Source organism: Acanthochromis polyacanthus, chromosome 13, assembly GCF_021347895.1.
Source record: "Acanthochromis polyacanthus isolate Apoly-LR-REF ecotype Palm Island chromosome 13, KAUST_Apoly_ChrSc, whole genome shotgun sequence".
NCBI classification, from domain to species: Eukaryota; Metazoa; Chordata; class Actinopteri; family Pomacentridae; genus Acanthochromis; species Acanthochromis polyacanthus.
In genome coordinates this window covers 10310789-10334889 of record NC_067125.1, presented here as the reverse complement: position 1 = coordinate 10334889, position 24101 = coordinate 10310789, and the positions used below count along the sequence as shown (strand labels likewise).

Below are 24101 nucleotides of genomic sequence, written 5' to 3'. Positions count from 1 at the left end.
TCACTGAATAATCATTTAATTTTTTTTTAAAAACTCTATTTTTAAGGTTGTTGTTCAATCTAATCATTGATAAGTCAGGGTTAAAAGTTCTTGCTGTATGAAAAGAAAAGTCACAATCAAAAACGTGTAAGCAAATAGTCCTTTAATCATTTCATAGCACTGCTTTCATCCATTTGCCTTTCAGTTCACAAAAGTCATTAGGTTGTACAAATGAGGGCAGCTTCACTTCTCTGAATGGTCGCACAGCAAGAAGGTGTGGATGTGCGCAAAGAGCAGATTTACGCCTCGGCATAGAAAACATGCATGCGTACACAATCACACACTGTTCACATGTCATACAAGCTGTAAGCACACCGAAGAAAAGGAAAGCAGTCCATCTGACATTTCTGGGTGAAAATTCAGAGCATGTTGTGGAACTAAAACAGACAGTGTGGTGTTAGGTTTTCCTGGAAATACAAACTGAAGCTCACAACAATAAAAAAAACAAACAAAAAAAACTCTCTACTGTGAGTTTGACCACCTAGTGCTGAATTAGAGAACCTTACTTAAGAGTTTTTGCTACTTGTTCTATTCTTTTTTTTTGGTCTGCCACATACTTGGCTTACGTACGATACGGGGTCGACTTCACAAAGACAGACTTTTCCTTAGCTTGGCTCAGATCTAATTTACAGTCTGATTTTAGTGAAACATTTGCTCATTAGAAAGCCACGGCGGCCACAAGTCAGCACTTCAAGTCTCACACAGAACTCAAATGGCGCTTTTCCACTAGCACTTGGCTTGATTTGGCTTAGGTCGTTTTCCATTACAACTGAGTACCACCTCATCGTGGGTGGAGTCGTCATAGCACGGCGGCCCGGCCATGGAGTTAGCCTTGATGGCTAACTAGCTAGCTAGCTTATTGTCTGCATACAGAAGACAACGACGTTACTTTAAAAAACATACTTGTTTTTTAAAGTGAGCTTGCCACCAATGAGATAAGTAATGATAAAAGTTTCTTGAAGTCACCAAACACTCACCAGTTTTCGTGAAGGAGCCGCTCTCGTGTGTGTCACTCCCTGTCCAATCAGTGGCCTGCACTCAGCAGACGTCACATTACTGGCTCGACTCAGCTCACCTGGAACCCTAGCCGAGTACTAAAATAGTACCTGGTACCAGGTGCTACATCCTAATTGAAAACCTCACAAACCGAGCAGAGTCGAGCAGAGTAGATGCTAATGGAAAAGCATCAAAAGTCCTCAGTTTAACCCATTCTGCCTCCACATTCAACACCTAGAGATGACGCTGTGGCTTTTTACACTATCTCAGCTCATCCTGGTGAAAAGACCTGTGATTGGCCAAAGTTTCCTGTCATAGGTTACATTTTCTAAACCCTGTATATGGAGTCAAGAGGAAATGTGAAAGTCAAGTTTCCAACATCTCCTCAAAGTTTAGTCTGGAATTTTATTCCAGCGACACACACACAAAAAAAACAGCTTTAAGTGGGAGAATTTTGCTACAAATTATGACTAAATTAAGACCTTTTCCAAACAATAAAATACAACAGACTGAACTAGAAAAGCACTCAGAGAGTGCAGTACTCCGCCAAGGCTGCTCATTCCTTGTATCATTTCCAACGTTTAAGTCCTGATAAGTCAGCAGTGTTGGATTTATAGTAGCATCGCCATCACGTGATCGTCAGCAGACAGCTGATGTAGTGTTCACTTGCCGTCGAGTCTGTGCCTCTATCAATGCTACAGAGATCGTAGATCCAGACTAGAAGCCGCATCACTACCAAAATCTAATCACTTGGTCCTTGTGTCATTTCTGACCTTCCCTGAAAACTTCATGTAAATTGGTTAGTCCATTTTTGAGTAATGTTGCTAACAGACGGACAAACCAACGTCAATCGTCACATAACTCCGCTGTGTTCCTTGACAGAGTAACAACTGTGTCAAACTACTTGGATACCAACGCCTCCTCAACAAATTTACCAGTAACAACAATTTTCACTGAGATAACTCTGCAAAGCAGACTACTGCGCTCTCAAAAAGCTCTTCTGTCTCGTTGCTCGCTGCAGAACATTATCAGCAAACCCTGAACTCTGAGCCATGTTTCTTCACGTTTTCACCAGTTTGTGTCTCTGAGCGTTACCAAGGAAACATAGCTCTAAGTCAGCCTGAGGGTCGAGGGGTTGACTTTCTAAGCCTAAAATAAGTCAGTCATTATATTTCTGAAACGCTCTTGTAATTTGAATCTCGGAGCAAATGTTAGACTGTTCTTGTGTTTGTGAAGCAAACCCCACAAGTTTGAAACTGTAAACCATAAACAGAGACGATTACAGTCGCTGTACAACAGCACCTCCATGAAAACTCCTACACCGGGGTTTTACACCATGATTAATGAGAGCAGAAGAACCTCTGGGTTTACTGTGCTGCTAAGTCATCCCTGTCAGTTTATCTGCTATGGCACTGGCAGAGTGAAGGGCAGGAGGGAGCAACAGTGGAAACATATCAATATGTTACACCTTTACCGTGAAAACTAAACGGGATAACAGAAGCTGGGTTAGGAAAAAAAGGGAGGCTGGAATTCTGTTTGATTTTACATATTAATCACACATAGCAGACTAAATGAAAGGAAGCAATGTATCATCTATTCTGTATTTCATAGTATGAAGAAAAACAAAGACCACAGTGTTTTTAATCTAAATGTTTAAGCAGTGCAGTAGCTGTGTCACTGGGGGGGTTCTGTGCTTGCTGCCTGTAGTGTTAAATTCCACTGTTGTGATCTTAAAGGAGACCGTCACAGTCTAACTAAAGTCTTTAGGGAAGGTGCAGTCACTCTGAATCATTACTGGCCTGTTGCAGCTAAACAACGCGCTTATATTTCTGGGCAAATGTGTAGTTTACAGAACGTCTCGGCACTCAAAACAACAATAAAACCCATTAAAACACATTTCAATAAATAATGTGCAATGTCAGAGTGAGTAAATAATCCAGAACCTCCAAGCCAAGTACATTCAGATTCCTGTGGACGGCGGCTGAAGCGAGTGCAGACAGCTGCCCACCTGGCCTGGAGGTTCAGGAACGACGCTGGATAGAGTGAGTCTAGACACAAGGATACTGTCGGTCATATTCCCACACGGCTGCACGACACCTTCAGACATTTATTGCTGGAATTATACAGTGAGATCTAGCTAAAAATATGAAGCAGCAAGTCTGTCAGAAGGACAGATTTTCTTTGCAGATGCCTTTGATGGTAGATTTTGTTCGTACACGTAAAAGCACACATGGTCTTACTGTATGTGTTAATATTGAATATTATCTTTAACTTTTCTCTGCACATTTCTTCCATTGCAATTTGTCCACTTTTGTTTTATTCTACCGAGTAAAAAGACACTATTTGGTCCATGTTTTGCACACTGGTGGTGACACAACCCAGTCAGGTACACTATCCTGGTACTATGAAGCTGAATGAATGAGCCACAGATGAAACAACACAGCTCCAGCTACTAGTACGGTTTGCTGTAAATCCCAAGCCACTCACAGAACCAGATGTTTACCTTTGGTTTATGGTAGTCAATGTGCTCAAACAGTTTCTCCCTAATTTGTCGCTGTTGTCGAAAAAGAAATGAGCTAAAAATATGCTTCTGTTCAACTCACTTCCTTAGAGAAATACTCAAAGTCAGTATCTCCATGCATCCAAGTCATCATCTATTACAGTTCCTCACTTTCACAATGCGCCTGAATATTTTAAATCAGTTGTAGTTCAAGCACCTCCGAATGAGTCAACTCTGGCCCATTCATTTTTAATAGCTTTTGCACAATATCTCAACTCCCCGTCTTGGCCAGGGTCTTGGAAAAAACTGCTGCTGAGGAGATCATGGACTATACAGTGTAAATGTCAATGGGCTCTGTGCTGGGATCTCTCTGCTCATATCAGCATGTAGAAGAGACTTTGGCCAACAATAAACGCCAAAATTAGAGAATGTAGATGTTTTTAACCTGTTTTTTTAATTTTCTTTCCGTTTGCTCAAGCATAATACACATTTTTGTTAGTCAAATGTTCAGAAATAACAGGAAAATGCAGATTTCTGTCAACAAAGGCAACACAGACTCATTGCCTGTAGTGTATGCCAACAAATCACACTTATAGCTGTGCACAGTCACCACCCAAAGATCCATTCTGAGCCAGGAAAAACCCTGCTGTCATAAATTTCAGACAGGTTTAAGTGCAAACTGCAACACCGATGAAGCTCTTTTTAGTTAACAATGTTCTTCTGCCAGCTAACATCTACTCCACCATGTGATTTTTATTAAATACCTTAAACATCAGGTGACCCTACAGCAGTTTTGTTCCTGTATTTCCAACAGAAAACCGTGGCCATCAGTCTGCAATTCTTCCACTTTCCTCTGCACTTAATGAGTGGCTCAAGGCTCAGTCTATTCTCTACATGTTACCTTTGGATTAGTCTGACTTGTAGGATGTAGACTTCAGGTAAAAGTCTGCCTATTCTTCTATGCATTACATGTACGACTCCTTTCCTCTTCTACTATCTGCATGTTACCATTTTCAAATCCCTTTGAATCAGGACCAGACGGACCTTCGAGCAGCAACCTTCACGCTAAAGATGTGAAGTTTTCCCAACTACTTGGCTCTTGTATTAAGCCACATCTACCAAATGTGTAGTGAATCAATTCAGTTTAATTGAATTTCATTTACATAGTGCCAATTACAATTCAAATTGTCTCAATTGTCTCTTTACAGAACCCATATGCCTGAAGTAGACATTTAAATGACAGTTCCATGGAAAATGCTCCCTGTCACTATTTTGCAGAAGCACTGTCACTGAACCACCCTGATTTAAAGAAATACCAGCAAGCTAGCCAAACCAATCTCCAGCACCGACAATCCTCCACAAACACCATTCTAATGCAGATGACAATCGGACGTAGTTCTTCACTCACAATACACAATACCATCTCACAGATGCTAAAAATCCAAACTCTAAAAAACTCACACACATTTCCCCCCTATTTAGGCTCCCTATCCTCCTGGAATGTAGGTGTTATAGTCCACAACAAACTTCATTTTGGCCTCCAGTTCAAGTCTACTGTTAATTTTTACATCTTGCACCTTTGAAATACTTTTAAAATTAGATCATTTCTATCCACAACACATGTGGAAACTGTGACGCATGCAGTCAATACAGATCACTGTAACTCACTGTGCTCCTGACTTACGTAATAGCACCCATCAAAGCTTCTGCTGCTCCAGAACGCTGCAGCAGGACTACTCACTAAATCCAACTAAAGAATCCACACAACACATATCTAGACACCTGCATGTTTTAGAAATTATTTTAAATTCATAAAGATCATCATTAAGGCAAGCTCCCTGACTACACCTTCATCCTCGTCCCTTTTGAACCTGAATTCAGTCCGATATAGTCTGGCAGATGTCCATTAAGTATTATTCATGCAATTATTATTTGCTCATGTCTTTGTAAAACACCTAGTTTTTGAAAGATGTTATATTTTAACCCTCGTGTTGTCCTGCGAGTCAAAATTGACCCGTTTTAAAGTTTGAAAATGTGGGGGAAAAAAATATATTTGCACAGTGAAACTTCTGACATCCACATTTTCACCATTTTTGGGAAATCTCTGAACATTTTTTGATGGAAAAAAGAATTGTTAAAAATGTTTAAGAACATTCACAAAAAAATCCACCAAAATATTGAAAATATTTACAAGAATTTTCCTCTTTTTTTAAAAAATAAAACTTTTAAGGAATTACTGGAATTTTCTTCCTGAAGGTTTTGCAAATTTTCAGAAATTTGGGAATTTTGTTGCCCTTTTCTTTTTTTTTCTTTTTTTCTGACAACAAATAATATTGTTTTTTTTTTGCGTGCCCATAAGTGAGGACAACAGGCGGGTTAAAAAATGACTAACTTATTGTACAAGTGAGAACTGTCTAGAAGCCAGTCAGTTTATGATATGTCTCCTCAAGTTTACTTGTGTAGCCCTTTTAGCAGTGTCAAAGGGCTTCACGGGCCCACGTCAGACAAAAGACAGCATTTATGCAAATAAAGTGGAAGAAAGCGTGGTCGGAAATGTGCCAGTATCCTTGTGTCCAAACTAGACGCTGACAAGAAATTCACAGCATTGAAATGATTTCCAAACTGCCTGAAAAATATGACATCAGCAGCGAGCTGAACATGACATTACACTTTTAAGAAAACTACTCAAAGGCCCTTTTCTCTTTCAAAGGACTTCACTGTTCTGACATTTAGTGAATTAGGTTACATTCAGGTGCATGTTGCCTGACTTTTAACCAGCTCCTGGCTCCACTTGCCCTCCATCTGCATGACTGTCGATGATGATACATCTCATACCATCAAGTCCTGCTCTGCCGCTGCACTCAGACTGTATAAAATTGTATTTTCCTTGTGATTCAGTTTCTCACACCAAAATTTCAAGAGGTCAACAAGGAGCTCATTCAGCCTGGAGCTCATCTCTGCCTCTCCAGTCATACTGATCCATGTCAGGCTAGTTAGAGGGCTTCTTGCAGTTTTCTTTGGCTAGTCTCAGTCTGGACAGGATGTGTTTCTTAGGAAATTTTAGAGTGGTACACCCGAACTGGCTCACCCCTCCAGTGTCTCCCGGGAGTTTTTCCCGTCTCTGGACCCAGCTGCGCCAGCCGGGTTTCCAACAGTACACGCTGTCATAGAACCGCGAGCCGTTTTCCCCACCCAACACATAAATCCTCCTTTTCCACCTGGCCACACCCCCTGCTGCAATCCGCCGTGGCAACCCGGGAAAGACAACAGGACTCGGTGCTCGGTCGCTTCCACCACCTCCACCCCCCGCTGCTCTGCGCTGACCATCACTCCTCCTCCGGTCACCTCCCTCTCCACGCCTGACCCCCGGCCCTCTCTAAAGAACAGCACCCGGCCAGTAGCATCTAAAGTCTCCAGATTGGTGTAGTTTCCATCCAGGAACTTTGTAGTATCCCTCATGTATCCGCCGATAGCGCAGACTCCCCCTCGCACTGCTACTCCTCCAGCAAGGCAGGTGGCACCAGAGTCCAGCGCCACACGTGTCCAACAGTCTGTCAGGGTGTGATAAATGAGCACACCTGAGTGGACCACAGCCCGGTTCTGTTCAAGTGTGGTTCCACCCAGAAGGTAAAGTCGTCCACGCAGCGCTGCACAGGCGAAGGCTCGCAGTGGGAGCGGCAGCCGAGGCCCGGGGCCCCACTGAAGCGTCGTCAGCTCCAGGGCTTCGCTGGAGTCCAGCAGAGCGGAGCGGTTACTGCCACCCAAAGCATAGAGGGACTCTCCACAGCCCAGCAGACCAAGCATAGCCCGGGGCTGGACCATCGAAGGTCGCTCTATCCAGCGGTCCAACACAGCATCATACTCATGCACGGCTGCAGACACAGAGCCGGTCCGCAGGATCCCACCAGCTACAAACAGCCTGTCACCCACAGCCGTGCAGCCAGGACTCACAAGTGAACCCAGAGCTGCTAACTTCTCCCACTTCCCTGTCCGAGGGTCAAAGCAGTCCACTGTGTAGTCTCTTGCAGCTAAATTCTCATCTTCCCGAGGTGTCAGATCCACGCAGACAATCTTTTTCTCAAACATTCCCTCACGTGGTCTCAGAGGTCCACCGAGGCCTTCCCCCGCAGCAGCAGGCCCCAGTTCCTGGCTCAGCCTTCGACTCTCCTCCTGGGACAGCAGTCCTGGGCGCAGGTGGTGAAGCAGTGCCGGCATGTGGGCGTAGCGGTCCAACGGCTGGTGCTCTGCCCAGCGGCGTGCCGCATCGTAGACCTCCGCCTCAGAGTCCACCCCGAGGCGGTCGGAGCTCAGGAGGCTGCCTAAGGTGCCATGGTCAAGCAGAAGGAAATCTTTCTGCCGAGCCACCCGAGGAAAGTGTTGGGCTACGAGCCGCAGGGAGGCACGCAGCAGAAGCTGGTCATGGTGAGAGCGAGCCAGTGAATACATCCCCAGACAGTTATCCACTGAGAGGTGCTCAAATAGAAACCTGGAAAGATTAGAGTGGAGAGAAACGACAGAGGAGAGAAAGGCAGCAGAAGGAGAAGAGAAAAGAGGAAATGAAAGAAGAGGGTTTAAAATCCAGAAGGGGGAAGCTGGCGTGTTGACTAAAAGCTGGTCATGAAGTAAAACCATCTCCATCTGAAGTGTAAAGTCTTACTACTATGAACTGTACCTGGAGCACAAGTCTTGAAGGGGCATGACCTGAAGGCGGTTGGCAGCCACAAACAGATCCTCTGCTGTGTCCAGGGAGAGCCCCGCTTCACCGGTGTACACAAACTGGATCACAGTTTCCATAACAGACGGCGTCACTTCCTCCAGTCGGATCTCGGTGAGGCGGGACTCCACCAGAGGGCTGGTGAACATGGCCCGGAAGTAGGGACTCACTGCCGCTAAAAGGACTCTGAGGGGCAGAGAAAGAGAGTCTTTCCACATGCAGACGACACTTTTACATTTTACAAGGGAAGCATTTTTTGTGAGAAGTGACAGTCAACCCATCAGAAAATGTTAGGATGTATTTTTTAAGGCACCGCTAGCTGAACACTGAAACTGATATCACATATGAGTAATACAACATTGATATTAATAATCATTTGTTGTGTAATTAATGTATGAGCTGTGCTGACCTAAACAGAGAGAGGAAGGGTTAAATACATGATGGATACAGACAGGTCAAGCTGGAAAGTTACAGCTGCACACACACACTAACAAAGATAGAGTTTTGGCCTTGACACACAGCACCTTTTTCCTTACCATGTAAAACTAATTGTATTGAAACTCAAGGTTGTTTGAGGGAGAAAACCATAATAATCCTCCCTATGAGAAGTTTGCAGGAGGGTTCTTCTAACAGGGTGCGGCTCCTGCTGATTGGATGAATCCTGTGCTAAGAGATATGGACATATCTGCTCACCAACTAATAGGAGAACTAAGCCTAAACCGCGGTGTATCCCCACCTTTAGCCTATCATATTTCAATATCTGAATTATACGTTTGTGTTCTGTAACTAATCACATTTTACCACACTGGATAAAACGGTGTGTTCATATCAGATTTCATCCTTTTCTGGGAGGCTGTTCCAAACAGAAAAAGGTCTTTGTGCAAGATTCTTTTGAGACACTGATATTAGAAAATAAACAGCTTAATTGGAGAGAAGTAGTTCGTCTTCTGTCTCAAAAAACGCTCAACACAAACAGCTTCTGAATTACGACAGAGCTGACCAGAGACATATCAGAATTATCTGAAGTCACATCTGCTTTGCATTCTTAGTTTTATTGGTGGTGAAATTAAACTGATCTGTAATAATTATCTGTAATATCTGGTTGTTATAGCTGATAATAACCCTCCTGTTGTCTTCATTTACGGGCACCAAAAATATTGTTTCATTGTCTAAAAAAAATAATCAAAAAATTCAGCAAAAAAAATCCCCAAATTTCTGAAAATTTGCAAAACCTTCAAGAAGAAAATTCCAATAACTTGTAGTAAAAAAAATCCCCCAAATGTGGCAAGGAAATTCTTGTAAATATTTTCAAAAAAATGAGTGAAAATCTTCCAAAAAAAAATCCTGATAATATTTAAAGTGATTACATATCTATCAGTAAAACTTCTAATATTTTCTTTAAGAACATTCACAAAAAATACCATTTTTAACATTTCTTTTTCTCCATCAAAAAATGTTTAAAAAAAAATCACAAAAATGTTGAAAATGTGGACATCAGAATTTTCACTGTGAAAATATTTTTTTTCCACATTTTCAAACTTTAAAACGGGTCAATTTTGACCCACAGGACGACACGAGGGTTAAATATGTTAAATATTGAATGGGATATTTTTGACAAGCAGCAAGACAAGAGTAAATTAGTGACACCAACAAAATAAAATCTTCCATAGATGGCTAAATAGCTGCTCTTGTCAGTGTGTGTGTGTCTGTAAAGTGAGTCACCAAACGGCTTTGTAAGGTGTGTCAGTCTCACCTGTGACACATGAACTTTTTCCCCTCAACAAGCAGAGTCACATCACACAGCTGCTGAGCATCCAGGAGCTGCTTCAGTCCTGAAAACACAAGGAGAAAGAGGGAATGAAACGGAGGAATGGGACGGGGGCAGAGAAAGCCTGGTCTTCTTTGTTTCTCTGTCTCACCGTGGGTAATGTAGTCCCCCAGCGGTGTGGTGCTGTCATCGGGGAAGTCCTCCTCTTCGGAGTCGCTGTCTGACAGCGGCTCCCCTCCTCCTCCGTCCCCGTCCTGCCATGGCTGGGGACGCCAGGTGACTGTGCCCCCCCGCACAGCATTCATCTGGGTTACACACACACACACACAATTCAGATTCAGCAAACTTTATTTGTCCCGAGAGGGCAATAAAAATGCATTTAAAGTGAGCAAACACACAACAGGTCAACACGTTCATCTTTACTCATGCAAGGCCTAGTTTTATAGAGACTTACACACATATGACCCAGATAACACCTGTCTCTGTGAAAAATAGTGCTTTTCTAGCCAAACATTATGACTGTATATTTGTGTTGTGCAGTATAATTCCAGCTTTATATGTATTGTATAGTATAATTACAGCTTTATATACATGTGGCATACTCTGATGTTCAAATATGTTCTATTTTCTCCACAGTGATAACCTTTTCATGAATTCTTCCTACACTAAATGACACAGCAGACTGTTGCTGAAACATGGTGATTTTTTTTTTAGCTTTCCTCACCTTTGCTCTTCTTCTGGTTTCCACCGTGAAAGCTGGTTGGGTCTCACTTTCAGCAGGAATTGGTGAGACCGTTTGGAGCGGGCTAACTGTGTCCAACTACCCCGTTTATTACCCGTGAACTTCGAAGCATCCGGGTGTCTCGGTGCTCCGGGCTCAACTGAAAGGCTCGTCCCGGCCTGTGCTGAAGTGGCGTCAGGCTACTCGCTGCTCATCCAGCCCGGCGCTCACCATCACCACTGCTGACGGACCAAACTAGCTTGACAAGGGAGCACTTCTCCTCCCGGACGAACGGGTCTCGTCGTAACACGCATCCATACACCGCGGCATTGTGCTCACACGTCCAGCTCGGTGCTGAGACGGTGTGGCGGAGTTTTTTGAAGCCCCCGGGGCAGAAAGCTGTACTGAGTTGAGCTTCAGTCGGCCGCACTTGTCATGTCTGAACCGGATTACCGCAATGGTAAACCTCCGCTCCTCTGATTGGCTGACCTTTGACTCGTGACGACCGTTTGTTGGATTTCCGTCGTTGGAAAATGTAAATATTAACTTCTGCTTCGTCGACTTTATGTGACCTCCGTTGCGTTAAATTCCTGACATGTTAAAATAAAATTTAAATTATGCTTTGTTAACGTTTTATTTTCTTTCTCGATCCGCCAAATAATCACTTCCGCATTCGTGTGGCATTCATGGCAAATACGGACGTTTTATTGGCAGAAATAGAGTTCTTTGTGTTCTCAAGCGGTTAAAACAGAAAAGAAGAAAGGCCACGAAGTATAAATGAAATCTAAATATTAATTTAATATTTAAACATGAGTTCAAATGCCATAAAGCGGAAGGAAAATTGTGCAGAAGTTTAAAATGAGCACGGTAGAGATATATCCTATAGACATGAATGCAGCATCTACTATCAGACAAAAATGGCGACCTGCATCGGCATGGTTGGGAGAGTTGGAGGCTTTGTCCGGACTGTGCTGAAGCCGGTAGCCGGGCAGTGTTCAAGGCACAGGATAAGCGTGGTAGTCCCGCTCCGCCTCTCACATGCAGCCCGGAGCAGTTTGTACGAACATGTCCGTGAAGGCTACAGCGACAAGCCGGATCTGGACATGAGAGCAGTGTGTGAGGAGACCGACAAAGTCATCGCTAATGTGGAGAACAGGAAGGGAGACCTGACAGGAGACGATGTCAGGAAGATTGTAAGTGTTTAGCAGTCCTCTTTGTGACATTGTATAGTAATGACAATGTTATCTTTGCTGAAATATGCAGTGCATCCTCATCACTAACATTCTGTAATTCACCAAAACATTAAACCCAACCATTTTTACTAAAATAGTTAACATATTAAGTGAAAGCTGTGCTTGGTGTCTCATTTAACAATTACAAATGTGTCTTCATAGTGAACATTTAGATAAAAGCAACAGGCATGATATGTTCTTTAGCCTAGAAAAATCAGTATAAATAATAATGCTTTATTAATGTGATACCCTTAACCCTGTAAAGCGAAAAAAATACCGAGAAAATTCTATATTTTTTGTAACTGAGATGTTTATTATCCCTCTTAATAAAATCTTTTTTAAAAAATAAAAAAAAATACTGTATAATTTTGTTTATCATATATTTTTTGTATCACATTTGATGCATCGGGCAACTTTTTGCTCACAATGTTGATTTTAGAAGCGAAAACTAGTTTTGTTCTATTTATTTAACTATTTATCATGTCGATGAGACAGAGGTCTCAGAAACTCATGTAGCAAATACAATACAAATGGTTATGTAGAGTTAAGAACAGCATTCACAGCCAAAACATAGAAACACCAACAATCAAATGAGATGTAAGGAGATAAGGAAGAGTAGTCAATCAAAATAAAGAGTAAAAATGATAAGAAGGTCAATTAATAATTTCCTACATCGGCACAAATATCCAACAGAGGAACTAGACAGTTTGAAAATGAAAGAGTACGATTGAAGATTAAAAATTAGAAATTAAAAATCAAAAAATTAGAGAATTAAAGATGAAATCACACCAAAGAACTAGGTAGCTACATTATAATAAAACAATAGAGAGCATATAAAATAATACACAATTGAACAATAGAACTAATTAAAACTAAAAGTAAACTTCCCATAAAAGCAAGTCTATAATAGTGGGTTTTTAGTATAAGCACAAAATCATCATGTAGATATAGAAGAATACATAAAGAAGTATTTTGTGTCGGCCACACATGCTCACATGGAATTTGACTCAGTAGCTTTCAGTATATTTATATTTAGTCAGTATTTTGAAAAAAAAATCAACAGGATGAAGGTTTTCTAAGAGAAATGAAAAAAAAAGCTGAGTATAGATTTTCTTTCATTTTCTTGTTATATTTTTAGCTTTGTTTTTCACTCAACCCTACTGATTGTGTTTGTGTTGCAGGTGTGTGTGTGGCAGGAGCTTCAGGCGGTGAGGACAGAAATCTCTGAACTGGAGCAGGAGAAGAGACGCGTCAGTGACACTGTGAAAGCATTAGTGGTGAGTAAACCTCGGTACAACTTTAGTGATCCTTGTTGAAAAATTGCAAGAAATTGCATTTTGCACTGTTGGATCTTAAGAAGGTTCTAAGTAGAGCTTCAAAATACAAAAAGAAGAAATGGGAGCGAGAAGAAAAAAACTGATTAAAAACAACAGTTAAACTGAAATAGGCTGTTCATCAGCTGATCAAAAGTTTAAGACCAGAGCTCAAAAACAAACTGAAACCCCTTCAAAACAGAAATATAAATGTCAAAAAAGGACTCAGTAATGAGTAGCTCCACCGCTCTTGTGGATCACTTCAAAAATTCATTCAGACATGCTCGATGCGAGTGTTTCCAGGAGGCTGGTGGGAACGTTGCTCGAAGTGGTGAAGATGGCTTCACAAAGGGCATCCAGTGTCTGGAAATGATGTCCTTTTTTGTAGACTTCCTGTGCCATCCATCCCCAAATGTTCTCAATTGGATTTAGATGAAGGGAACACACAGGATGGTCCAAAAGAGTGATGCTATTCTGATGGAAGAAGTCCTTTGTTGTGTCGGTGTTGTGAGCTGCAGCTTTGTCCTGTTGAAATACCCAATAATTACTGCACAGATTATTGCTCACTGCAATATCACCACATAGCCAGCCGCCGTTTGACGCCCTGCACAACCTGAAGCTCCACTCATCAGATCCTGATGGAGCCTCCTCCACTGTGCCGCATAGAAAACATCCCCAGTGGATCTCCTTGTCATCCAGTAACGTTGGAAGCCATCAGGACCATCAAGGTTACATTTTTTTCTAGTCAGAGAACAAAACTTTCTTCCACCTTTCAATGTCCTATGTTTGGGGCTCTTTGCAAAGTTCAAACAGGCAGTTTTGTGACATCGAAGGAGATGTAGATGTTGAAGATGTTTTGTTTTTTTTCAAGCCTTTCCCTCACATATGTCGTCTGATGGTTACTGGGCTGCAGTCAGCACCAGTAAGAGCTTTAATCTGGGTTGAGGCTCGTCCTGTGTCCTGATGGACAGCCAATCAGGTCCAGGTCAGAGCTGGTGAAATTTTTTTAGGTCTACCACTTGACTTTTTTGTTCCATAACCCTCAGGATCTTTTAAGAAATTCAGCATGACTGTCTCACTGCGTCCAACCTCAGCAGCGATGGCCTCACTGTGAGAGGCCTTTGCTTATGAGCTCAACAGTGCTACTATGTTCAAAAACAAAAAGCTTTTTAGCCATCAGGAGGTCATGACAGTTAGAATACCTGACAGGAAATGACATGGAATCCATTTTTTGGTGCAGATTTTGGCTTCTAAAGGCTGTGGTTTTCAACGTTTGATCAGCTGACAAAAGCATGTTTGAGTCTAAATGCAGTTTTCAATAAATTATCTGCTCCAATTTTTTTTCTCTTGCTCTCATTTCTTCTTTTTGCATTTTCAACGCAAATTGCAATTTTTCCAACTGGTCTTAAGGTTTTGATCTGGAGTGTACATTCAGTGGACATGAAACAGTTTTCTCTGAATGAACACATTTGTCTAAAATCCCTGTTTTCACTAAAGGTTTGCTCAGTTTGACATTTTGCGTAGTCACATGTTGCAGGTGTGTAAAGCTGCATCCATAAGTCTGACATAAATTATCTTTTCCTCACAGAGCAAGAAGGACAAGAAAGCCCTCGCCAATGTAAGTTCAACTTCAGAACCTCTTATCTTTTATTACTTTGTTCCTGGATCAATCAGCTGTGACACTCGTACTGCCTTGTCTTTGCCCTGTGCTGTAATAAATCACACTTGGAGCCACTTCTGAGTCCTGGTTGTTTGTCCTGCAGGTTCCAGAGTACACCCAGGCGCTGCAGAAAGGTCGAGAGATCCGCACCAGACTCAACCATCTCTACCCCAAAGAGACCGAACTGGATCAGGAACACTACGGCCAAGCGCTCAGGCTGCCCAACACCTCACACCCTGATGTGGTGAGGATTTACTGCACGCTCATGCTTTGTTCTGACAATCCTAGGAGGGACTTTCAAGTCTGTAAGGTTCTGTTTTTCTGTCCTCTCTCAGCCGGTTGGAGATGAAAGCCAGGCGAGGGTGGTGGAGCTTGTCGGACAGAAACCAGGTGACTGATGTGGTGAGAATTGTGGATGAAAAACTTTAATGGTTTACTGTTTTATTTTTAACAAGACTAATTAGAAAATGTGTGCTGTAGAGTTTGACTTCAAGCCCAGAGGCCACATAGAGCTGGGGGAGGAGCTGGGTCTCATCAGGCAGAGGTGAGCACTCTGGATGTTCTTATTAAATATCTGGTCCCCTGGCTGTGCTGTCTGCACTTTGCAATATTTAGTTTCATGTAGGCTACCCTTATTGTCCTAATTTTTACATTTCCTCTGTCCTCTGCTGCAGGCATCTCGCTCACGTCTCAGGCCACAGGTCCTACTATCTGAGAGGAGCAGGAGCCAGACTTCAAATCGCACTCCAGAACTTCGCCCTGGACACAGTGCAGAAACGGGTACGCATGCTTTTTAAAAAATAAAATAAATATGATGCCTCTAAAATTAAAAAGTGTCATTTCATTAGCATGTAGACGACTCCATAATCTCAAGCTTTGTTTTTGACTCCTGCAGGGCTTCATTCCCATGGTTGTACCTGACATGCTGAAGGGGGCAGTGTTTGTAAGTGATGGAACTCTGTGGCACAATAGCAGAATGTTATTTAATGGAAAAAGTGTAATTTGAATGTTCATAAATTACACATTAAGAGTAGTAATGTTGTATTTATTTTTAGTGTGCGTTAATATTGCCTTATATAGTTTATTTTTATTCCGCTATACAGACAGTGCTAAACGGATTTTCATTGTTTTCTTGTAGCAGTAGACATAAAGACCTATTCTATTCTATTCTATTCTAATAGCAAGAAACATGAACAAAATGTTAGCTAGGTTTTGTAATTGTGTGCTCACTTTAAATGGGGTGCAGCTACACAGTGTCACTCTTACTGTTACGTTCCAGGAGGGTTGTGGGATGCAGCCTAACGCCCATCGCTCTCAGGTCTACTCACTGGACCCGGCCCGTTTCCCAGACCTCAACCTGGCTGGGACTGGAGAGGTGGGAGTGGCAGGTGAAACTTTATTGTTATCATCATTACCTTAATACAGTCGTGAGCAAAAGTTTACATACCCTTGCAACGACTATACATGTCATGGCCGTCTTTAGTTTCCAATGACTCCTATAATTCAGAATTCTCTGTGACCAGGTCTGCTAACGAGTGGATCAAATGGGTCCCATTGAAATGGTCTCAGAGGAGTCAGCAGCTGCAGTCAACAGCAGCCACTCATGAGCAGTTAAGAGGTCAAACATTTAATTAACACAACTCTCTACATCACCAAAACTGACAATGCAAGTTACTGCATTTCTATTTTTGACCAGCAGATTGTGTCATATTTCTAAAGACCTATAATAAACCTATGAACGAACCAAAAGGCGTGATTGTTTTTTGTGATAAAGACGCAAAGGTTTCAGTAATTTCACCATAGAAAATACAGACTTATAGGAGTCATCAGAAACTTAAAACGACTAACTGTCAAGTTTATCTATGTGTAGCTGTAAATAAACATATCAAGAGTCCTGTTTCCTGCCAGCAAAATTAGCTGTCATAGTTCCTCATAAGCCCTTTTCAAACTTAAGATGCATAACACCACTGGATTCATTAGTCTGTTAAAGTAACAACATTTTTTCATTCATAAATAGATCACTTTTACATTGAGGTTTCTCATGGCTTCATTCAGACATGCATACCACAGTACTGGAGAGAGCATGTGTGCAATGTGCAAGATTTTACGGTACTTCAGGTGGGATATATTACACAATAATGCACTATTAGGAAAAGACTAAGTCTTAGTCCGCGATGTAACAAATGATTTGTCTCCAGCTAATAAACTGTGACTCTGGGACAGCTCGCCTGTCTGAGGTGAAGAATAAAGAAAAAAAGAAAGTACACAGTGCCGTTTTCTCTTACATCATCATCAATCCTGTTTCCATGTCCGCTGCATTTATAATTATAGGTAATTAATGCAGTTACTTTTGTTGTTCACATGAATAAATGCATCACCTCGACATTCATATGGATCCTGCTTCTGTCTGAAGACAACCTAAACATCAGCTTCTGTTAACTTTTTGTCAAAACCTGGATTGGATTCATTTTTGCCGAGTCTCATTAATCTGATGCATTAAGGTCTCCGTCTTTTTCGCTGTAAAATTGTGTTTTTGTGTACATTTCAGTTTATAATTGATGTGTATTGCAGGGCAAAGTGATTAAGAAAGGTGTTTTATGCTTTTGGCAGGTAAATACTGGTGTTGGATTGTGTGAAAAACCTTCAAATTACTTTACAGAAATCAAAGTATGTTGTGTCTGTCAGCATGTAGCTAAGACGTGTTACCATGCTGAAGGTGATTTGGAAATGTTAGCAGGTCCGACCTAGCAAGACTGAGGTTATGACTTTTTAAGGAAAAGTGCCCAGGATGCTCAGAATATCTTTAAGGCTTTAGTGTGCCATTTTGATCTAAACAATATGAGCCAATCATGTTAGGATCTGTCCGACTCTTTAATAAAACTTGCATTAAATGGACGCATCCATTTGTGTTTGTCTTCTTCAGGGTATTTCATGGATCATGCAGTAAACTGGAAGGACCTGCCCGTCAGGTTAGAAGCACCTCTCACTCCTAGTTTGTTGCAGATAGGGTGTTTGTTGTATTGAAGTAAATAAAACTGACTTGAGCTGTCGTCTCGCTGCAGGACGGCGTGCAGCAGCACCTGCTACAGAGCTGAGACTGACACAGGCAGAGAGACGTGGGGGCTGTACAGGGTTCATCACTTCAATAAGGTCAATAAGACACACGGAAACACTGGAGGTTTTAGTTGGAGGAATGTATATAAATGCAGAAAACACAATTTGTGTGCTTGATGTAAATAATACGTTTTCAGATGTAAATGATGTGCAGGCCTTTAAAATTTGCATATTAACTCAATTTTTATGTTTGCTACAAATCATTTTTGTTTAATCTCAAAAAAAATATCTTCTAAAATTGTGCAAATATTGTAAAACAAGGTTTGTCATCCGCTGTGTGTGAATTTGTGCTCAGGTCGAGATGTTTGGAGTGACAGCAGATGAGACCGGAGAAGAAAGCTCTCAGCTGCTGGAGGAGTTTGTCTCTTTGCAAAAAGAGATGTTTTCTGCACTGGAACTACACTACAGGTCAATAGAAACAGAAACGCACACACAGTCTCTGTTGCACAACGAGGAAAAATGCTTCAATTGCAAAATGGAGACGTGTGCTTCCCCCTGTTGACTCTTAAACAACACCAGCGCCAGCAGTGAGAAATATTAATCTGGAGACATAACAGACACTGTTGATGTTTCCTTGGAGATGTTTGAGCTTTTCCGGCCAAACACACTTGAATAACACTACCGTTTAAAAGTTTGTGGTTGGTCACCCAGGCGATATCATGTTTTCCATGAAAACTATCATATTTGCACAAGGGTTTTCTAATCATCAATGAGCCTTTCAACACCATGAGCTAACACAATGTAGCATTAGAACACAGGAGTGATGGTTGCTGGAAATGTTCCTCTGTACCTCTATGGAGATATTCTATTAAAAATCACACATTTCTAGCTAGAATAGTCATTTACCACATTAAAGTCTAGACTGTATTTCTGACCCCAAACCTTTGAATGGTAGTGTATGACAAAAGAAAAGAAAGAAGGAAAATATTACTTTTGTATTGTGCTGACAGATGAACTGTGTTTCCATCATCATCATTTACACCTGAGCCCATTGGTCATTCAGTGTGTGGGAGAAATATTAACAGTGCACTTATTGAAGCAGACAAACATAGAAACTGTAGAGCTTATACATATTATACATCCATTCATGAATGACAGCAAATCGAGACCAAAGTTGAAACATATTTTTACAATTTCTGCGTCAAAAACTAGACGCATTTAAGTTCCCATGGCAACGCAATACATACAGTGTACAATATTATAGCTCCGCGGCTTCATTCAGCGGTTTTAGTAACGTACAGATCAACATGTTTACGGATAAAACTTTTTCTCTCAGCTGAGAATCTATCACTAAATAAACGTCTGGAAACGCTTTGTTTAAAGGGAGACGCCTCCAACAGTCGATCTAAATCCAAAACTCTGCACAGAAAACGCTCCCGACCGGGTTAGCTCTGCAGCGTATGTTACCATGCAGATGTAGCCAGGTTAAAAGAGGACTGAAAACTCTGACTTTTGGCTCAACATGCCTACTAACCCACTAATCTTGCTTCCTAGTGCAGGCCTCCAGTCCAAAGAAACTCTTCTAGGGCTGAATAACTCGCTGTAAAGAGATTCGAAAACACTCAGACAGCATTAAAGCTGCAAACAACCAACAATGCAACACTCGCTGCAGAAGACTGTGCTGCAGTGGTACTCAGAATTTTAAAAAGTTGTAAATTTTAGTCCTTGAATATAAGCTACCCTGCATTGATTTAAAAATCTAATATTGTCAAGCATTGTTGCCTCCGACAGCATCCTGTGGAACTGTCTGACCAACATAAACACACAATCCAACCTGTTTGTCATTACAAGTCTTTTTCTTTAGGCATGGTTCACCATCTGCACTAGTTTAACAGTTAATGCCCAATTAAACCCTTAAGAAAGCTTCTGTTTTGTTATTGTTGAGCAGCTGGTCCTCACTTTTTGCTTACAGTGTCTACAATATGTTAAAGATAACAGCCTTGTTAGTGGTGCTTCTCTTCTGTTGGATCTTACCTTGAATTTTTGTAGACACAGTTTAAAAACGCAAGTCATCCATAAATATTAATGCCACTTATGGTTAGTTTAAAGAAACACAAACACACCGGAGCTCTTTCTCCCCTAGGATGTAGTTTTTTTTAACCCTACTTACAGTTTTACACATTCAGTTATGAGGTCATTTTGTGCTTTAGCTTTCGTTTCTTTCTTTATTTTGATGGCGCAGTGCATATTAATGAACGTACAGTCTCATAAGTTTACACAAGGTTGCAGTAAATAAGCGGATTTAGCCCAATTTCCATCAGTTGTCCCAGACATAAAAGAAAAACATACAGAGTTACAAGCATATAAAAACAACATAGTAAAACAAAGACAGTGATAATAAATGAATTCTTGCTGGGTCATTTTTTTAAAGTGCTTTCTAGTCATAAAGTGCTGATATACTGCTGCTTTCTGTTAAAACTGACAAAGGTGGAGCTTTCTCTGATAGCTAGAGGTGAAGTATTCCAGTTTGTGCAGCCTTTAATAGATGAGACGTTCTGTTCCTCGTGTTTAAAGCTTTTGTTTATTTTCCTTCAGAGTGCTGGACATGCCCACTCAGGAACTGGGACCTCCCGCTCACAGAAAGTACGACATTGAAGCCTGGATGCCTGGAAGGAACAGCTATGGAGAGGTCTTTTACCCTCTTACCTTATCTGCACTTCATAATTCAGAAGCATAGGAAGTAACTGAAGTTAAACTGATGATCTGCTGAGTGGCTCAAAAACACGCCTTCACTCTGCAGTCAGTGGAGACTCTCCTTATTGTGCAGCGATATGCAAGTAAATCAACCCTCGGGCGTTCTTCTCTGTATGCGTCAGATTTCCAGTGGGTCCAACTGTACCGACTACCAGAGCCGACGCCTCAACATCCTGTATGAGCGAGAGGACGGCAGTCTGCAGTACGCCCACACAGTAAGGCTGCAGATGAGGCCACACTGCTGGACACTCCTGCTGCTTTACATTACGGCTGCCGGCACCCCCACAATGCATGTTGAGGGGTTTTTTTTGTCTTATTTGTAGGTGAATGCTACAGCGTGTGCCATCCCTCGAACCATCATCGCCATCCTGGAGACTCACCAGACCAAAGTAAGACAACAGCATTACTGCAATAGATATCACAAGGATCCAGAAGTAACACTTGTCTGATGCTGAATAGATATTCTAATCTTTAAACATGCTGCAGTTAAAACAAAAACCAGACTGTGTGCTTTGAAAGACATTCTTTTAATGTGTAAAAATGTTAGCCCGCTTTTCAAAATAGATTCATTCCTCTCAGGCGTAAACTAACCGTGACGTCACCCGTTGGTTTCAACGCCGAGAAAATGAAGCCCGGATTTTGCTACTTCCTGGTCGCCGTTTTGGATTTTTTGGAGCCAGTGACGTAAAAAGCGTCAAACAGACTGGACCGGGGAGCAACTAGGGGCAGGATTGGCTGAGGATTCTCTTATCCCACCCACATTTTACCGCAGAGACTTCTGTTGCTGTCTATCAAGTATAGCCACGCCCCCTGGCTCCGCCAACTTTAACGATTTATTTAAAATTCAGTATTGATTTATTTTAAGATCGGCCACCTGATCTCTCATTTTGACCATGAAAACTAACGGGAAAAAAATCCTGAGCTGTAGAAAATCAGTCTATCAAATTTTATTTTTTCCAAAAATGAATTGGGGTCTATGGAGCAAAAGCTTTTTGGAGCCAACCCTAGCGGACGGCGTGATATTGCAAGTTTTTTACACTTCCGGGTTGGCTTCAATTCTGGAGCCAGATGCTACGTCCATCTTTATATACAGTCTATGATTCCTCTCTCTTTATCTCTTCCTCTGTGCCTCTCACTGTGTTCAGTGTCTAATATTTGTGGTGGCTCCCCCTTGTGACTGTTGTCGTTTATATTGCCTTTATGCTAATTGTAATTCATCGTAGTTTAATTGCTGAAATAACCGTATAAAAACAACTCTGCAGTTTCCATCATACAGCCAAACAATTTCACATTTTAATAAGGCAGAGGAGCTGAGAAATTAAGGAGCATATTTAACAATGAGTCAAAGATTCCTTCATCGTTCTCAAACTTATTTTGCACGGAACTTAATGAGCCACAATCAAGATTATTTTGATAGATCTTTTCACGTAGCAACAGTTAAGACATAATCACAAATCAAACATGAGCGTCTGCATCATTGTTGCTGAAAGTCTCCTTTTCTGCTCAACATTTTACTGCTTTTTTACAACAATAAACTGCAGCTTTTCCAAAATTCTCTGTTGTAGACACTAGGTCTAAATGTAGCAGAAGTTATGTGTTTTAAAATGAAAAGTGTGAAGCAGCTTTAGAGGCACAACCTTAACCACGGTAGCATATGCTTGGTTACTGGGAACAGCTCAGAGCAAATACAGATGAAAACAAATCACTGTACTTTTATCATTTTACTGTACCAGCTGCAAAAAGTGCTTCAGCCCTCAGTTTTTGTCTGCATTTCTGAGATAGTGGACTACAGACAACAAAATGCACAGCAAGAAACAAACAAAAAAGCAAACAATGTGTACCTCAATATCCATCACCTCATGTCACTTCTCAGGGCAGGCCTCATCAATAACATGAATTCATTATTTTGGTAGTTACTGCTTTTGTTTTCTTGCTGCAGGGCTGCAGTCATTATGATGCCTCTGCTGCTGACAGCTGAGTGAGAGCTGATTAAGTTGTTAAATGGTCCTGTTCTCTCTCCGCCTTAGTGCTGGTCTTATCGTTGTCATAATCCTTCACGTGACTAACCTTCAGATGCCTGACGCGGTTGGAGGTGTTAAATGTTCAATTTTTTTCATCTTAGAGGGATTTCCTCAGAACACACGCTGTAAATTGCAAATTTCTTGCCTTTTCAGACACCTCGTGAAATCAGCGAAACCATTTTCGCTGCACACACAGACAACATGGTAGAAGTCTATGGCTGGGAATAGAGAAATTGTCTGGCGTGCTTCATGAGCTCATCTGCCTTTATAAAGACCACCAGTCAAAGTATTTAGAGCACAGATCAGTTATTCATGCTCAGACCACCTTTAGTAACAGCTCACTAATCCACCAGTTTAAAAAAAAAAAAATGCACCCAAATAAATGCTGAGAAACTAAATGTTTTCAAGTCTCTTCACATTTCTTCTAAGTGAAAAGTTTCTTTCTCAACATGTTTGTTAAAGACATTCTTAAACTTACCTTGTAGGTTATTGCAGTGTTACTGATAATAATCTTTCTTTCTCTACTTTTGTCCTTTTCCCCTCTTCCTCCTTCCTCTCCATGTCTCCAGGAGGGATCAGTGCGTGTCCCCCAGCCCTGCGGCCTTACCTGGGTCTGGAAGTGATTGAGAAGCCAAAGTACACTCCACTGAAATACATTGGACCCAACCAGTACAGTCGACCACCCAGACCTGCTCCTAAAACCGGATAATAGAAGTGGAGCGAAGCTCACATTTAAAAACGAGGGAAAAAATAATACTTGCGTCTACATTAAACACAATCTGAGTTTTTGAGTTCAGTATGAATTGAGGGCGTTGGTGCTTTGAAAAAAAGATTAGACCACAATGCAGCAGTTTATTGTAAATATATCTATGTTGTCTTTGGTCACATGCCATGAGATCATGAACGTATGCCTGAGTGTTGTATGGATTATTACAAGAATCACAATAAGAGAAAGAGTTAAACTTTTGTATCATGTAATTTTTTTACTAGTTATATTTTTCACAGGCCCAATACTTATTTTATATATATATATATATATATATAAGTATTAAAATGTAGTTAAAATGTCTCATCCCACTGGATTTAAGATAAATTCACTTAACAAGTGACATTTCAGCAAGATGGAGGGACTTGTTTTCAGACAATGCATCTTAAATATCTTGTTAAGTCAAACAATCTTTAAGTCATCTTGTTTTGAGATGAATTTCACAAGAAAGTTAAAAATAAGTTTAACCTTAATGTCCTGCAGGTCAAAATGACCCAGTTTAAAGTTTAAAAATGTGGAATATGTATATATACAAACAACACTTTTGTTTTTGCTCCCATTTT

General features: G+C 41.2%; 2 protein-coding genes across 2 annotated transcripts; one reads left to right on the top strand and one right to left on the bottom strand.

Moving 5' to 3' along the window:
• Positions 1-125: 125 nt before the first annotated feature.
• si:dkey-260j18.2 (uncharacterized protein LOC325231 homolog) lies at positions 126-11206 on the bottom strand. Its single transcript, XM_022196639.2, is given in 6 exon segments — positions 126-6832; positions 6835-8021; positions 8208-8435; positions 10003-10081; positions 10169-10322; positions 10742-11206. Coding segments are annotated over 5 exon segments (1956 nt in total). The 5' UTR covers positions 10742-11206; the 3' UTR covers positions 126-6524.
• Positions 11207-11628: 422 nt separating this feature from the next.
• sars2 (seryl-tRNA synthetase 2, mitochondrial) lies at positions 11629-23738 on the top strand. Its single transcript, XM_022196640.2, is given in 17 exon segments — positions 11629-11931; positions 13152-13247; positions 14872-14901; positions 15047-15187; positions 15279-15333; positions 15424-15487; positions 15618-15723; positions 15839-15886; positions 16223-16331; positions 17867-17912; positions 18006-18093; positions 18353-18465; positions 20593-20686; positions 20874-20966; positions 21075-21140; positions 23342-23363; positions 23366-23738. Coding segments are annotated over 17 exon segments (1563 nt in total). The 5' UTR covers positions 11629-11655; the 3' UTR covers positions 23482-23738.
• Positions 23739-24101: the final 363 nt, after the last annotated feature.